The 15,853-nt window shown below is 45.0% G+C and overlaps 1 protein-coding gene across 1 annotated transcript in view; it reads left to right on the top strand.

Annotated features, from left to right (window-relative positions):
• Positions 1-596: 596 nt before the first annotated feature.
• Positions 597-15,853, top strand: part of LOC103650405 (protein LAX PANICLE 2) — a 33,793-nt gene continuing 18,536 nt past the window's right edge. The window contains exons 1-3 of the mRNA XM_008675975.4: positions 597-1,440; positions 1,542-1,592; positions 1,733-1,805. Of these exons, the coding sequence (XP_008674197.2) occupies positions 857-1,440; positions 1,542-1,592; positions 1,733-1,805 (708 nt within the window). The 5' untranslated portion in view covers positions 597-856. The remainder of the gene's footprint in view (positions 1,441-1,541; positions 1,593-1,732; positions 1,806-15,853) is intronic.

Raw genomic sequence — 15,853 nt, 5'->3', positions numbered from 1 at the left:
CTCGATCGATTGAGGAGCAATCAACCTTGACCTAAACTTTCATCGATGGACTGATCGACGCATGAGTGGAGGAGGATCTACAAGGGAAGCAAGGAATATTGCGCAGGCCCCACTCACAAGGACCTCGATCGGGTAGCTATATATAGCTGAGGTACGAGTACGTACGGGCATTCCAGACCTAATTTCGGTTTCTCCTTGCTTTAGGATTTGACGTTTAGCTAGCTAGCGTGCTCATCAATACAAATATATAACACGTGATTTTTATTAATGGTGAGTGAATATAAGAGGCTTCAATTCCCATGGAGCGAGAGGCGCGCTCGCGGTAGTTAGCTTGGATTCTCTCGTGCAGCTCCATCGTCGTCCCTGCTGCTTAGACAGCTCGTGTGTTCCATCCATATAATAACAACAAGAGAACAAAGCGCACCAGCTGTAAGGATTGCAAAAGTAAACTAGTCAACCGGCTTGTTTGGTCCAGTTTTTCTTTATGGACTTTTCTGACAAACGGGGCCAACGTCATACACGCGGTTAGTGCATGGCATGGGATGACCTCAGCATGCATGCATATGTAACGCACTTTTGCAGAGAGAGAGAGAGAGAGAGAGAGAGAGGCACTGTGCGCGACGCCCACGACACCTTACCTTCTCTCTGCTCCAGCCTCCAGCACGCGGCACAAGAGAGGGAGAAATTAGTGGATGGATGTATATACTACTATACATAATAATTCATTGTCTACCTTACCTTATATGAAAGGCACCCGCCTTGCTCCTTGGAACTTTTTCTCCTTCCTCTGCCTGCACCTTCCTCCTCCTGCTCTTGTGTCGGCCGCGGGCCACCGGAGAGGGGGAGGCATGAGAGGATGGTGACGTTGCTCCGGCCGCACCGCCACGCCCATGGGCCGGCCGCCGTCAGCGTTCGCCGCCTCAGCACAAGACACAGCCAACACCAGCTGCCGCCGCCGCCGCCGCTCCCTGGCCCCGGCAGCGTCGTCGTCGTCCTGAGGCCCATGGCACAGGACCCCTCCCACCCGCACCGCCAGAGCAAGGACGACACCGCCGCGCCACCGCAGCAGCCAGAGATACCGCGCGACGTCCGGGAAGCAGCGGCCAGCACCAGCGCAAGCAGCGGCGGAAGCGACGCCGGTTCCTCCTGGCTCCAGCTCGGGATCGGCGGCCCGTCTTCGGCGTCCCCGCCGCCGTCACCCCCGCACCGGCTGAAACGGCCGAGGCCCGATGACGACGCAGGCCCTTCGGTGTCCGTATCCGTACAGCCGGCGGCTGCGCCCCTGCTCCCGCCGCCGCAGCTGCAACTGCAGCTTTCTCTGCAACCAGGGCCTTCGTCCTCGTCCTCGGCAGCGCCGGTGGGGGCAGTGGTGGCGGCGGCGCCGCCACCTCCCGCCCACGAGGCCGGCCTGTGGTTCCTGCTCCGGGCAGCCCAGAACCAGTGAGTAGGATAATGTGTCCGCGTCCTGCCTGCCTGCTGGCGACTTGTCCGGCCAATGTGGGTGGTTAGCTCATGCCGTTGCCGCTCATCCACACATGCAGGAGGAGGGAGCCGCCATTGCTGCAGATCCCCAGGAGCTTCTTGAGGGTTAGGTCAGTACGCATCTCCACTCTCCATAGAGATGCATCTCTATGTGTCGTCGTCCATTAAATCGAGACCTTTTTTATGATTGATCTACCATCCGTGCTGTTTGATCATGCCACATTGACCTGCTGTTGTTGATGGGCAGCAGAGAGGGGAGGATGACAGTTAGAGTAGTGATGAGGTACCTTGTTAACAAGCTGGGCCTTGACGACGATTCACAGGTATGACATGCATTGTCTGATGCCGTTTTTTTTTTTTTTTGCTTGCCATAGTTTTAAATTTTTTCCCCTTCTTGATTGATTACCATCTATGCATATATGCGTGTGTGTGTTTTTGTTTGTGCAATGGGTGGTGAACTTCTTGCTTGTGTTTTAAACAATAACCTTTACTTACTAGCTAGCTACTACACGACTTATATGTTCTAGGTTTATCGTTTGTAGGATTAGTATGAGAAATCAAAATAAAGTTTAAATCAAAATATAGGAAGAGAAGAGGTTTCCTGACGATATCGTCATCAGACCGGACCACGCGCACTGCATGCACGACGCGAAAGAAAATGCATTTTATAACAATAAAGAAATTAGCTCCACAAAGAAACAGCCGCACATTTTTCGTCACTAAATACAGTATGAATTCTTAGTTTAGAAAAGCACTAGAGAACAAGTTTAGAGGAAGTGACAGGTTGAAGGTCACAAGCAAAGGGCCGGCCGGGAACAGCAAGTTACTACTACGAGTCACCTGCCTATTGGAGACTGAGAGGGAGATGCATCTGAATGAATCTAACCAAGCTAAATGCTGCCATCTACTCTTAATTAGCCTCTCTCTCTCTCTCCAATAGAGAAGACAGAGAGAGATGAGAGGGTGATCGAGTGCCTTCACCTGCAGCCCCAAATATTGGTTGGTGAAAGGAGCTTTAGAGCTACGGACAGTAGTTTAGATGTCCAGGTTCCCATCCCAAATAGGTGTCTTTGTTGTTGCTGTGACAAATGGTGTAGGTGAGGGGTGTGCGTCTCACCTGTTATATCAGCCAGCCGCATGCAGCGCCCTCCCCCTATTCTATCTCTCTCTCTCTCTCTCTCTAACTAAGCTTAATGCTGCATGCTTTTGTGGCTGTGCCTGATTAATTAAGCATATAATGCTGTATAGTATTTGTTTATACAGGTCCACATATATATATTGATATGCATTGTCCATGCATGATGCATGGGATGCTTATTAACTTATTATTTTACCTGAAACAGAAGGGCCCATCATGAACCCCGGCCTGTCCTTGAAGGAAATTAGTGTACGTACTTGAACAAGTGTGAGAGTGGTGTTGAGTTTACTTGAAGATATTACTGCCCCTACCACTCCCAAGAGAAGAAAAAAAAATAGACGGACATGTCTCACCTAATCCAGTGAAAGTCATGCACCATCCTATATTCTGCACGCACCATGCATGCACAGTGTGTAGTGGTTTTATTTGCCGTGGAATATAGGTTCTTTCTCTCTCTCTCTCTACATATAGGCATCCACTCTGAGGACATAGCTTCTTTATCCAGTGAGGCACTCGACATACTACCAAATACACTCGGCAAACCACTAAGCACTCGCGGCAACCAAATAGATCATTTATTACGTATACAGAAACGTCTGTCTGTCTTTGTGTGGGAGGAACGAAGAAAGATGCATGTTGTCATCATAATGATCACTGGATCATCCAGGCTTTGTGGCTGTGGACCTGCCATGCATGATGCTGGCTGCCTGCTGCAACCAAATAGATCGATACAGAACAATAGCTAGCTTCCATTTTCATGAAAGGCCGTTGCATGCATGCACGGCCCGGCCCCAGCAACCAGGACTACTGAATGAGCTAGTAACTAAATTAATTACGTACAAATCCGTCTGTTTTACATTATGCGGTAGTAATTTAAGGAGGTAGAAATGCGTCTACAATGTCGACTTGAACCAGTTTTCGGGTTCATCAGCTTACCCATTCATGTGCTCATATTCAGATTTCACTCTACAAACAGTACTGTCGTCTACTATGTAATTAAAACAGTGCAGTCTAAGAGTGATGCGCATTAAATTTGAATATATCTATATGGCGACTCTTCTTTAATTTTCTCAATATTTCCACACTTACTTTGAAAGATAATCTATTAGTAGAGGTTTATGCCACGAGAGCGCCCAAGCTAGCTAATAGTTCCGGCAAAAACCTAGCTAGCTAGAGACTGTCGGTGCATGGATGGGTGGTCGTTGTTGGTTCAACAAGTAGTATTGTATTTCCAATCTGTGTGGAGCATCAGCACAACAATATGGAGCCAACTGCAACAGACACAGAATAAAATCGAATGGAAGTAATAATAATTAAGGCTATATATATAAGACAACTCAACTAAGTATATATGGTACAGTTTTGTTTCAGTCCTATATATCATCATAGTGCCGGAGGAGCTTTCTAATCAACTTGTGTAAAAAGAGGTTTAGTTGATTCCTTAGCCCTACGCTGCGCTGGCCTTTGTTTGTTGCCTTCTAGTGGCAAATAAAGTAAGTGCATTTCCGCTACGTTGTTAGCATCATATTAGTAATTAATAAGCTCTACGCTGAACATAATAAATGTGAAAAGTGAACGACATTTGTATGTACCAAGTCCAACAACACAAACCATTTATTTTAAGAATGATATATGATTATTGCACTACATTTTTTTTAAAAAAAACTTTGACCACTACATGATTTGAAGAATTCTTGAGTGACTTTTATTTATGGTCGACTGAAATAGCCAAGGTTTTTTTAGGCTAGTTAAGGAATTCCCGATACTAAATTATTTAGTGTTGATAATTTGTTTTCGCCGGCAGAGATTGTCAAAAATAGATTACAAAAACCTCAGCCATTCTAGAAAAAAAACACTGAAAATCTAGAATATCATGTAGTGGAGGTGTCAGGCTTGCATTGTCTAAAAACATGTTTCATGACAATGTATTTAGTGGATCCAAATCACACACGTTATATTAGAGACAAGCGACGAGTCTACAGAACAATGCATAATTCATAATCTTTTATGTCATTAACATTAAAGTTACCTATCACCTATGATCTGCACTAAAATTATAGCGAAATAAAACTAGCTAGCTGCTACTTGTACTTATTAGTATGTCCTTTCCCTCGAATTGCATATCAAAACCTATAATATATGTCTAATGACAAAATACAACTTTCAGTTAGGTGTGATAAGCTACTCCAAGTTTCCTTTGGATCTTCCTGCCTACACTTTCACTACGCCCTAAAAATAGTCTATCTTAGAGTGGTAGGTGAGCCATGCATGTATAGAGCCTTAATTTGCTGTTATTTTAGACATCTTGTAGTAGGCGGCTGCTTCAACTTTGTCTTCTTTTCACCTCTTTTCATAACGCTTAGTGCTTTCTTTTGTTAGGTATTGGCCTTGCATTGGCTTTTTCTCTGCCCTGTGCTGTGGAGGCTTGTGCACATGATTATGCTTTTTTTGGTCGCATATAGTTTTATGTGTACTCTGTAAGTCTGTAGTTATTAGCTGGTAGTAATATATACATAGGCTACAATCCAATACATATAGGTTTTTTTTTTGCACCAAAACCGTTCTATATATATAGCCTAGTCTAGAAAACCAAGGCTTCATCATTTGTGCTTCCAACACTTGAATCCACACCATTCATATGGTGGGGATTATTTCAGTTCTCATCAAACCAAGCAAAGCAAACTCTTGCAACTACAATAGTATATATAGTTATGTACGTAATTTAATTATGATGGGAAATCTGATTTCGTTTCCACCCAGGAGGCCGCCTATCCATTTAATTATAAAGTGCATTAGAAGATAATTGATATATAGGGATGTCACTTCTCTTACTAAAACCCAGTACTGATATAGGGACATTATTTTCTTTTTATGGAACTCGGTACAGATATAAAGTGGTGTTTGGTTCATTTAATCACCCTCCTAAACTTTAGAAACTAAACTTTAGTCCCTATAATTTCTATTTGGAATGCCTCTTAGTCACTCCGTTTGGTATTTTAGGGATTAAAACTGTCTAAATTTATTTAGTCACTAAAGTTTAGTAGGTAGGAACCAAACACGTCCTAAATACTTAAATACATGCATGCACGCGTATTCTTATAAATATGTGTGCACCCATATCGTATTGTAACCCCATATGGGCGCCTTTGAGAGACTAAAGTAACATGTTTGGTTCAGTAACTAAACTTGACTAAAGAGCGTTAATTGGTGTGAATAATGACTGTATTGCCCCTATTAATTAGTGAAACCTGGTGCACGTAGAAAGAGGAGAAGGTAAGTGAGGTAAAAATCCTATTTTAGTCCTTTTTAGTCACCTCCTTGGTGACTAAAGAACTAAAGTTTAGACACCCCACTTTAGTCACCATGTTTGCTTCTTTAGGAACTAAGAGTGACTAAAGTTTAGTCACCCCAAACCAAACGGGGCCTAAGCTAGATCGACAAATCTCGAATTTAACAAGATCAACATACTCATCCCTATCCCACCAAAAGCATATCATCATTAAATTATAAAAATACTCTAGAAAAATATGGACAGCCAATTTATATGCTTATGCCATATTATTAAGATATTTTAAATTTAGAGAAGTGAAGTCTTATTGGACCTTATGAGTTTTTATCTATTCCAATTTGTATCTTATGTCAATATTCCCTATGTTGGAGACTATTCGTCCCTCTGTCTACATAAATCAATTTTTAGATTTGTGTAAGTTAAAATATCTTAAGTTATAGAAAAAATTAACAATTATAATGTAAAAATGTATTATATGGTATATCTAATTATACTAATTTGATACCATAAATTTTGATGGATTTTTCTCAAAATTGTGTACAAAAATTAAAAGACCGACTTAAGACAATTCTAAAGAATCTATTTATTCAGAGATAGAGAGAGTCATAGTAAGCAAACTAGTTTGTGTAGCTTTCATTTTTGTTAAATTTTAAGATCTAGATGTGAATGCAAGATTTTGTTTCTAGGGTCTTACTTTGATGTGAGGCCCATATATTGATCTGCCATTGCTAATTGTAATGAAGTAGTTACTCGTTGCATTAAAACATCTGCAACAAATACTAATTATTTTTAAAAAAAGATATATAATGTGAACACGAGATTTTTAAATCTAGAACTCTAACTTTAATGTGAACCCATATATCTTGTGAAAACTTATATATTATGCAAACCTGTGTGTTTTTATAATAAACAAATGGATTTAATTACTTTGTGGGTTGGAACGAGTTGGGTTAAAACCATATAAATATAGTGTAGGATAGGTTGAATAAGAGAGTTAATTTATGACATATCAGCCAAGCACCACAAGCATTACCAATTAATGCTGCCTAAACCATGCCATGTCATAAGTCGTGATGTCTCGCCTTTTGAAGATTAACTTTTTTGTGATTCGCTGGTCACCCAAATCTATTGATAGCCAGTTTCATGAGGCATCAGAGCATGACTCCATGTAGGAAAGCAACCTATTAGTAGGTCCCTAGTCCACAAGGTTGAAGAAAAGCTCCCTAGGTCCCCTTCCCCTTGTAGTTTCTAAATTTTAGATTAAGAATTGAATTCATTTTTTAGAGAACATAGTCTTTTCTAGATCCATTGTATTCTTAGGATTATATAAATTTAGAAATAAGAACTTAAAATCACCATATCCATCTGCAGTTTACTTTTAAGATTTACCATGCATGCCATATTTGCTGCATTTATGCAACCTTATCAACAATTTAGAAATCTATTCCAAAACATGGGACTAGTTTAAGTAAGAAGCACCCCCTACTTCAATGAAATTAATTCTTTCCTTTAGTAAATCATTTTGGTTTTTCTTTTGGAACTTGCTACATAGTCTTGTAAAACATTATTGTTGGTGATTTCTATTCTTTTCTTACCAATCGCTAGTGTGAAAAGTCAGTACAAATCATGAATCTCACAAGTGTCTGCTAGAGAACCACTAATGTAATTTACATTCGCGGTATTATTAAAAAAAACCACCGCCACAAATGATTTTTTGAGAAATTATAAATTATGCTACAATAGTAATTCATCGCCTAACCACTCCATCTTATATTCATTTACGACATTCATTCAATATATTTTATTTTGATCTAATTTTCAAATTAGATTTAAGACCATAAATGAGTTTAATTGGAAATTTTGTCAACTACGAAGTTTTATAACTTTTGATATCTACAACTTTGATTTTTGTGGTTTTTATATCTAATATCGTTTACAAATTGTGAATATGATAAAATCATACATAATTTTTGGAACCTAAATAATTTCCAATAAAAAAATACAATTCTTTTCAAGTAACTTTTATTCCAACCATTTCTCCATCCGAAACCATTTCAAAGAATTGAAAAAAATCAACTTAAAGTTATTTATAGTGGCACTAAATTAAGAAAATCTTTAGTATAAATGCATGTTTGCTGAAGATTTTTCTTAAAAATCTGATTTGTGTCGGTGGTATGATTAAAAGAACCATCAGTGTAAATAAATAATTTCTATTGGCAGTGGTCTTAAGAAAATCACCAGTAAAGATACATTTACAATGGCGGTAACCATAGCGTGTGTGCTTAATTATAAGTTATACATATATAATTAAATATATATGTCGATAGTCATGTTTTAATCTTCCAAAAAATCATCATATAAAAAATTTCGAATACCCACCCTCTAAATCCTAGGCCCGCCACTGGCGGTATGGTTCATAGTCATGAGCCCATAGCTTTATTTTACTATATATAGGTCTATACATTATGAAGCCACTATTAAAAAAGTGCAAGCATCACCAAAAATCGAATGTGGAATTGACGATACCAAATTGCGATTTTATAATCAAATTATCTAATAAACAAAACAAGTGTGTAATTAAAATGACTAATGCGAGGGACCACAAATTTTGATCACGCTATAGACCTCGGAAAACTCAGGATATGTATGTATATATGTGCGTGTGGTAGCATCACTTAATTACAGTAGCAGCTATAGCTGATGAGGGCTGCTCGTCGCATGCTGACAGCGGCCTTCTGCTTCTACTACTAATACTATACACAGCATGACAGAAAAAGCAGGCACAGTGTGCGTGTACTGGCCATCATGTCGTCGTTGGAGCTTTCACGAATGGACGTGAGACCTAACACACGGCCATGTCGTTCGTCAGCGACGGACGGACGGACGGGACGCGAGCTCGTTTTTGTGTATGTGCAGATGCGATGCTCGCTGATGTGCATGGCACCACGTAGCAGCAGTGCATGCCCCCTGCCCCTTGCGTCGTTCCGATCCGCCGTCGCCGTCCATGCATGCATATATGCTGGCGATCCATCCATCGCCTGCACGTACTGGGTCGGAATGATTATATTTGTACGTGTGGTCTACGCGTACGTGATCCATCTCCGATGGGTACACGGTATGGTATATATCATCTTCATCAATTGGAATTCATATATATATATATATATATATATATATATATATATATATATATATATATATATATATATATATATATATATATATATATATATATATATATATATATATATATATATGCCAGCCGCCCCGGGTGCATGCTCAGTACGTGAATGATTTAGGGTATTGTTTGGTTCACTGCCTAATTTATCATACTTTGTTTAATTTTTCTGTCTAAAGTTAGTTATTTAATTTGGACGATTAATCTTAGTTAAAGTGTGGTACATTTAGCCACGAACCAAACAGCTCCTTAATTTGCACAATATTCACGTTTGAGTTGCACTCTCTTTAGCTAGGGGCGGATCTACGCAACATATAACTGTTGAACACTAAAAGTGGTGAACGGTCCGCGGCCCCACGATCAGATTAACTCATGCGATTATCCTTGTGGTTATCCATCTAATCACATGGGGTTTATTAGCTATCGCTTAGGAATGGGTCCAGACCCCCCTATATATATAAAAAGGATATAGCCAATTGATAACCTCCGAACACATTCCAATCGAACCAATTATTTTCTTTATCATTCCTATCCTAAGAGTAGATGTAACATAGTCTAGTTATAGCTTTCCGCATATCCACATCCACTCTTATTCGACTCTATGTCGTCTAGATCCGTCTTGGGTGGCCTGCCGACCCCAAGACGACCATAGAATCTTACCCCTCCCAGGGGGCAAGATCTAGTTGTTCATTCAAAATACTATATCTCGATTGTCTCTTAATTGCTAGATGACTCCACGTCATCTGGGGATGCCCCGGGTGATCTATCAACCGAGAGCGTCCTAAGATCTCTTCCCCAGGGGCGAGATCTAGATTCCAGCAAGGAGGAAGACGACCCTGTGCGTGAACCGTTCGGTGCGACGCAGGGTAGGCGCCGCTCCTGCGCCCAGGTCGCGGACCATCCGCAACGCCGCCGAGGGCACCGCCAGGCGGTACACCTCCAGTGATTGGCGTTGCCTAGATCGGCACCAACACACTTTTTAGCGACTCCGCTGGGAATAAGGTTGCAGATCTACAAAATCAGGCTTATATGGCCGATTCTAAAGATCTCAACGGTGCTTCTCCAAACAACAACACAAGGCTGACTAATTTGTCGGATGCTGAGCATAAAAAATTAGAAGATGACATGATGGACGAGGAAATCAAACGGCAGCAAGATCAGGTGCTCAAGGTAGGTGCTCAAGGTGGCAGAGAAGTGGTTCCTCTCGCACTTCACGGTAGATTGCCACCAAAAGTCCGTCCGGGAGAGGGAAATAAACGTTGATTACATGTCAATCGTGTTGCAGCAGCTCCCCACGCTAGGTGATGCTAGGTCGACCGATGATATTCCAACTATTAAAATTTCTTTTGATAATCAGATTAAGAGTATCATGGAGGATATAGATAAGATGGTGCATGAATTAGGGAAAACTCACCGCCGTCGCTACTAAATGGTGGGTCAACTCTAAGCACGGCCGGACCGTCCACACACAATATCGGGTCATCCGGCCCTTCGTCAGACCGTCCGATACCCTACGCCGGACAGTCTGGAGTCACACAGAGCCCATCACAAGGTCGCAAGTATTGCTCGACGCGATCAGACAGTCCAGGAATAGTATCGGACTGTGCGATCCACTCAGAGACTGTCTAGCTGCATAGGTCGGACCGTCCGAAGAACTAGAAATCACCTGTATCCTCCTAGTGCGGAAGGCCAACATAAAGATAGCCAGCCACCCAATCCACAAGAGCCAGAAAAGTCACCTGTCGTTGAGCTTGTTTGGCCCGCTAAGGCCAAATCTTCTGTTCGCTCTCACCCACACTCGACACAAAAGGAGTAAGTTAAGTTCACATTTAATATTGCTAAGTGTGATAAAATATTTAATGAGTTACTTAAGCATGGTAATATTAAATTTTCACATATAATTCCTCTGGTTGAAGAATTAAAAGGGCGTATATATTGTAAATGGCATAGCTCCTTTCTTTACAACACCAATGATTGTGTTGTCTTCTGTCGGCAAATACAATCGGCTGAGATTTCAAAAGGAGGTGAAGAATGACAGGCCACATGTCCATTTTGCCACATTAGAGCCGACAAGCAAAATAGTCATAGTTCGGCCACGTGCGACCGATAAAAGCAAAGCTAAAAATATCATCATTGGTGATCCTTGCAAGCCAAATATATCATGCAGAGTGGTTACTCAGAAGGCTCTAGATAAAAGAAAGACCAGAGGCACTAGGGGGAAGCATGATCGGACACCCGATCATGGTCACCTATCCTGCATACGCCGGACGGTCCGGGTACTAAGGCCCGACATTCTGAGACAGGCGTGGACGGTCCGGCTATGAAGGTCGGACAGTCTGTAGACGACCAAAAGCAGCAGTAACCTCAGACCGTCGGATCACAACGTTCCAAAACAAGTATTAGGAAGTAAAACACTTCCAAGATGTCTGGCCAACTCAGCAGAGTCGGCCCTACTTTTGATCAGCTGCTTGTTAAATATATGAAGAAGGTCGTTCCACACAACCGACCAATAAAACAAACGAAGTGAAAAAGGCGATATGTGCAAAAGCAAAAGCCAACTAAACCGGCCCAAAAGGTAGCACAACCAAGATCTCCTAGTTATCCTCCTCCATAGATGGCATGGTGCTTCCCGGTCTATCCATCGCTAATGTGTTGTCCTACTTATGTGTGGGGTGGTACGGCGATGAATCCGTATTACTGGCCCAATCCATTTGCTTATTTGGGCTGGGGGCACCACAAGTTTTTGTCTATTGACATGTTGATCAGGCAGACATGCCCGAAGAGGATGCAATCTAAAATGGCCTCTGTTATCAAAAAGTTCTATCAAATATTTATATTATCTGATCACAAGAGCCGATAACTTGCATCGAGCTGAGTCCTTACTTCGGCAACAAAATAACTCATGAGGTCAATTGTTTCTAAAGTTCGCTGGTGCTTTTGGTTCGCCAAGCTCCACCAAAAGGCAGGGGTCATGTGTTGAACACCAAAAGTGGCGGACGATCCGCGCCCCCGCGATCAGATTAACTCGGGTGATTATCCTTATCTCATGCGTGGTTATCCATCTAATCATGTGAGGTTTGTTAGCTATCGCCTAGGAATGGGTCCAGACCTCCCCCTATATATATGAAGGGATACGGCCGATTGAGAACCCCGAACACATTCCAATCGAACCAATTACTTTCTTTATCATTCCTGCCCTAGGAGTAGATGTAGCATAGTCTAGTTATAGCTTTTTGCATATCCACCTCCACCCTTAATCGACTCTACGTCGTCTAGATCCGTCTTGGGTGGCCTACCGACCCTAAGACGACCATAGAATCTTACCCCTCCCGGGGGCAAGATCTAGTTGTTCATTCAAAATACTATATCTCGACTGCCTCTTAATTCCTAGACGACTCCACATCGTCTGGGACGCCTTAGGTGACCTATCGACCCGAAGCGCCCTAAGATCTCTTCCCCAAGGGGCAAGATCTAGATTCCAGTGAGGAGGAAGACGACTCTGTGCTATCACGGACCGTCCGGCGCGACGCAGGGAAGGTGTCGCTCCTGCGCCCAGGTCACGGACCATCCGGCCCAGAGTCGCAGACCGTCCGCGCCGCCGCAGAGGGCACCGCCAGACGGTACACTCCTAGTGATTAGCGCTGCTTAGATCGGTGCCAACAATAACTATATAGTTATATTCATTTCTATATTGGATATGGATTTTTTTGGTACACCAAAGCTGCCTCCCGCACATGTTCAAGCTTGGATCAATGCGGTTTCAATTTCATTTAAGATCTTCTTTGGATGTGCATGTGTCTATTTTAACCTATATATATTATGGTGGGTTCATATGTAATTTTGTCAGCGTTTTGGACCCGCGAGGACCCTCAACCGACCAGTGAATTTGATGCTGCGTGTCCCTGCCCAGATGGGTTGATGCAAGATGGAACACAAGAGGGAGGATGAGGCTTATGTTATCTTGCACTGGGTGCTCGTAGTAGGGGTTACAAGCGTCGCGAGAGAGAGAGAGAGGGTTCGGCCTTGAGTTGTCTGAGTTAGCCTCCTCCGCGTCTCTCCCACTCTGCCTTTTCTGCTTGCCTGCGTGCCTCTAGGAAGGCCCTGGACATCCCCTTTTATAGATACAAGGAGATGGTCCAGCTGTACAATGGGGGTGTAGCTATGCGCTAACGTGGCCGATGGAGAAGTGCTTGAGCCCTGTAGAAGCGTAGCTGGCGGTGCGGCATGGATCCTGCTGACGTTTCCTTGCTTCCGTAGGGAGTTGAGAACCATTGACGTTATGGACGCACGCAAGGAACCATCATTACCTGTTATTGGAGTAGTTTGATGTGACTCCTGTCTTGTTCCTTCGTAGCATGGGGTGGCTAGCTAGCGGTAGGGTAATGATGTATCTCCTGTAGCGTGGTCGGTCCGAGGCCGAGGTCGGGCGAGGCAACGACTCCTCCCGAGGCCGAGGTCGGGCGGGGCGGAGATTTTCCCCCGAGGCCGAGGCTGAGACCGAGGCCTGGGGTCGGGCGAGGCGGAGCTCACTGTTGTGCCCGAGGCTGAACTTGGGAGAGGCCGTGACTTACTGTTGTTAGTCTTACCCTGGTGGTTGGCACAGTAGCCGGAGCGGGGCGAACAGTGTTGTTTTCCTGTCAGAACGGTTAGTGAAAGGGCAAAGTGACTGCGGTCACTTTGACCTTGCTGACTGAGGCACGCGTGTTAGGATAAGGTGTTAGGCGATCCCCGCATTAAATGCGCATGCGATACGGTCGGTTGGTAAGGCGATTTGGCCGAGGTTGCTGCACGACAAAGTTTGCCCGAGCTTGGCTTCGGGTGAGCCGAGGGTGCGCCCACTGCCTATGGAGGCCCTCGGGCGAGGCGTGAATCTGACCGGGACTACTGTTCCCGCCCGAGGCCGGGCTCAGGCGAGGCGAGATCGCGTCCCTTGGTAGACGAGGCCTTGACTTGAACTGTTCTTATCAGTCTTTACGGTTTGTTCCGAAGATGTTTTCCAGCCATGTTAAGGAGTATTGGGGGTACCCCTAATTACGGTACTCGACAGTAGCCCTCGAGCCTCGAAGGGAGTGTAGGTACTCGCTTGGAGGTTCTGCCGGATTTTTTGCAAGGGGACCAGCATTTCTCGATTATATTTTGTTCCGATGGGTGCGCGCGAGCGCACCCGTCGGGTGTAGCTCCCGAGGCCTCGGAGGAGTGGTTTGACTCCTCTGAGGTCTTAATTCTTTTGGTGATGCCTCGGTCGGCCTTGTTGTTCCCTCATGCAACCTGGCCGCAGCCCGGGTGCATGGTCAGGCTCCAAGTTTTTAAGCTGGTCTATCGACGTGGTCGACAATTTGGCCATAGCCTGGTGTGAGAGCAGCCTCCGAGCCTCTGCACGGAGCGAGAGGACGATCAAGGACCGTCTCGACTTTTATTGTACGCCCCTTCGTCGCCTTTCCGCAAGGAGGAAGGGGGGAAGCGCCATGCTACCCTCAGAGGGCACCGAACACGGTGTTTCCAGTGAGTTGCTATCGGGTGATCCGAGTGGACGCCCGAGCCCCGTTCGATAAGGGTCGGCTAGTGGCCCAGAGGCGCGCTCCAAAAGTACCTGCAGGTGATTTGCTGGACCCGGACCCATTTGATAGGGTCCGAAGGCTCGGTGCCTCCCTCCAGTGGGATTCCATTACAAATCGTTCTCGCTGATCTTGGAAATGTCCTAGGGTACCTCAGTAGCGTAGCCCGAGCCTCGGCCATGTAACGGACGTACCCAAGGTCATCCCTGACTCTGCGTGCTCTGGGGCGGCTGTCGAACCCTTCCGAGGGGCCAGCCTTCGAACCCCTGATCAGTAAAGGGCTCAGAGCCCGAGTGCTCTGGGGCGGTTGCCGAACCCCGCAGGGCGCAACCTTCGAACCCCTGATCAGTACGAGGGCTCGGGGCCTGTTTCCTTCGCTGAGAAGGATCCTTTTCTGAAATATCCCCTTTCTCGATCCATGTGGCAAGAGAGAGAGAGAGAGGAAAAGGAAAAGGATATGAATTTAAATAATGTGGCGCACCTTTTTTGACGCGGTCATCATGACGGAGGTGAAACGGCGCCCGCTTCGCCTGCCAGAGGTGTCGCTTGCCCTGCCAGGGAGTTAATGCGACGGGACGGGCGATTCGCGGTGCATCTGTTGCGCGTGCGCGAGTCGTTCGAGGAACAGAACACGGGTGCGTCGTCTTTATGCCGTGGGAGAGGGCTCCCCTGCTACTTCAGGAGAGGATGCGAGCCTGTAGGTGATTGGAACGCTGCTTCCGCACGTCCGTTGCTGCAATTACTGCTGGCCCGCCTATGGTCATATCAACCGTCGTGTCTATCCCCACAGCTGGCTGACCCATGACCGTCGCACTTAATTGGCACTGTTGGGTCATGCGCGGGGTTGCCTCGAGTCGTTGCACTGGTTCTGCAGTCGAGAAGACGCGGCATTGGCGCAAGTGGCGGTGTGGTTTCTTTGCACACGGCAGCCGACGTGCCGGTTATATGACATGCGGGCCCAGGCCTCCATGCTGGACCGTCGGTTGCAACGAAGCTGAAGGGGTGCACGACCGCGGCGCGGTTGCATGCTTCTTGCGTGGCGGTCCGCCTTCCCGACCGCTGGTTTCGGCGAGGATGGAAGGGCGCATAACCGCAGGGCGGTTGCATGTTCCATGTGTGGCGGTTTGCCATCTTCGTGTTTTGGGTTAGTTTGTATGACATGTGGGACCTAGCCCCCGTGTCGTAGGGTGGGAACCTTGGAGCACGTCGGT

This window comes from Zea mays, chromosome 3, assembly GCF_902167145.1.
Source record: "Zea mays cultivar B73 chromosome 3, Zm-B73-REFERENCE-NAM-5.0, whole genome shotgun sequence".
In the NCBI taxonomy this organism is placed as follows: domain Eukaryota; kingdom Viridiplantae; phylum Streptophyta; class Magnoliopsida; order Poales; family Poaceae; genus Zea; species Zea mays.
Note: the sequence above shows the minus strand (reverse complement) of the source record. Positions and strands in the feature narration are given on the sequence as shown.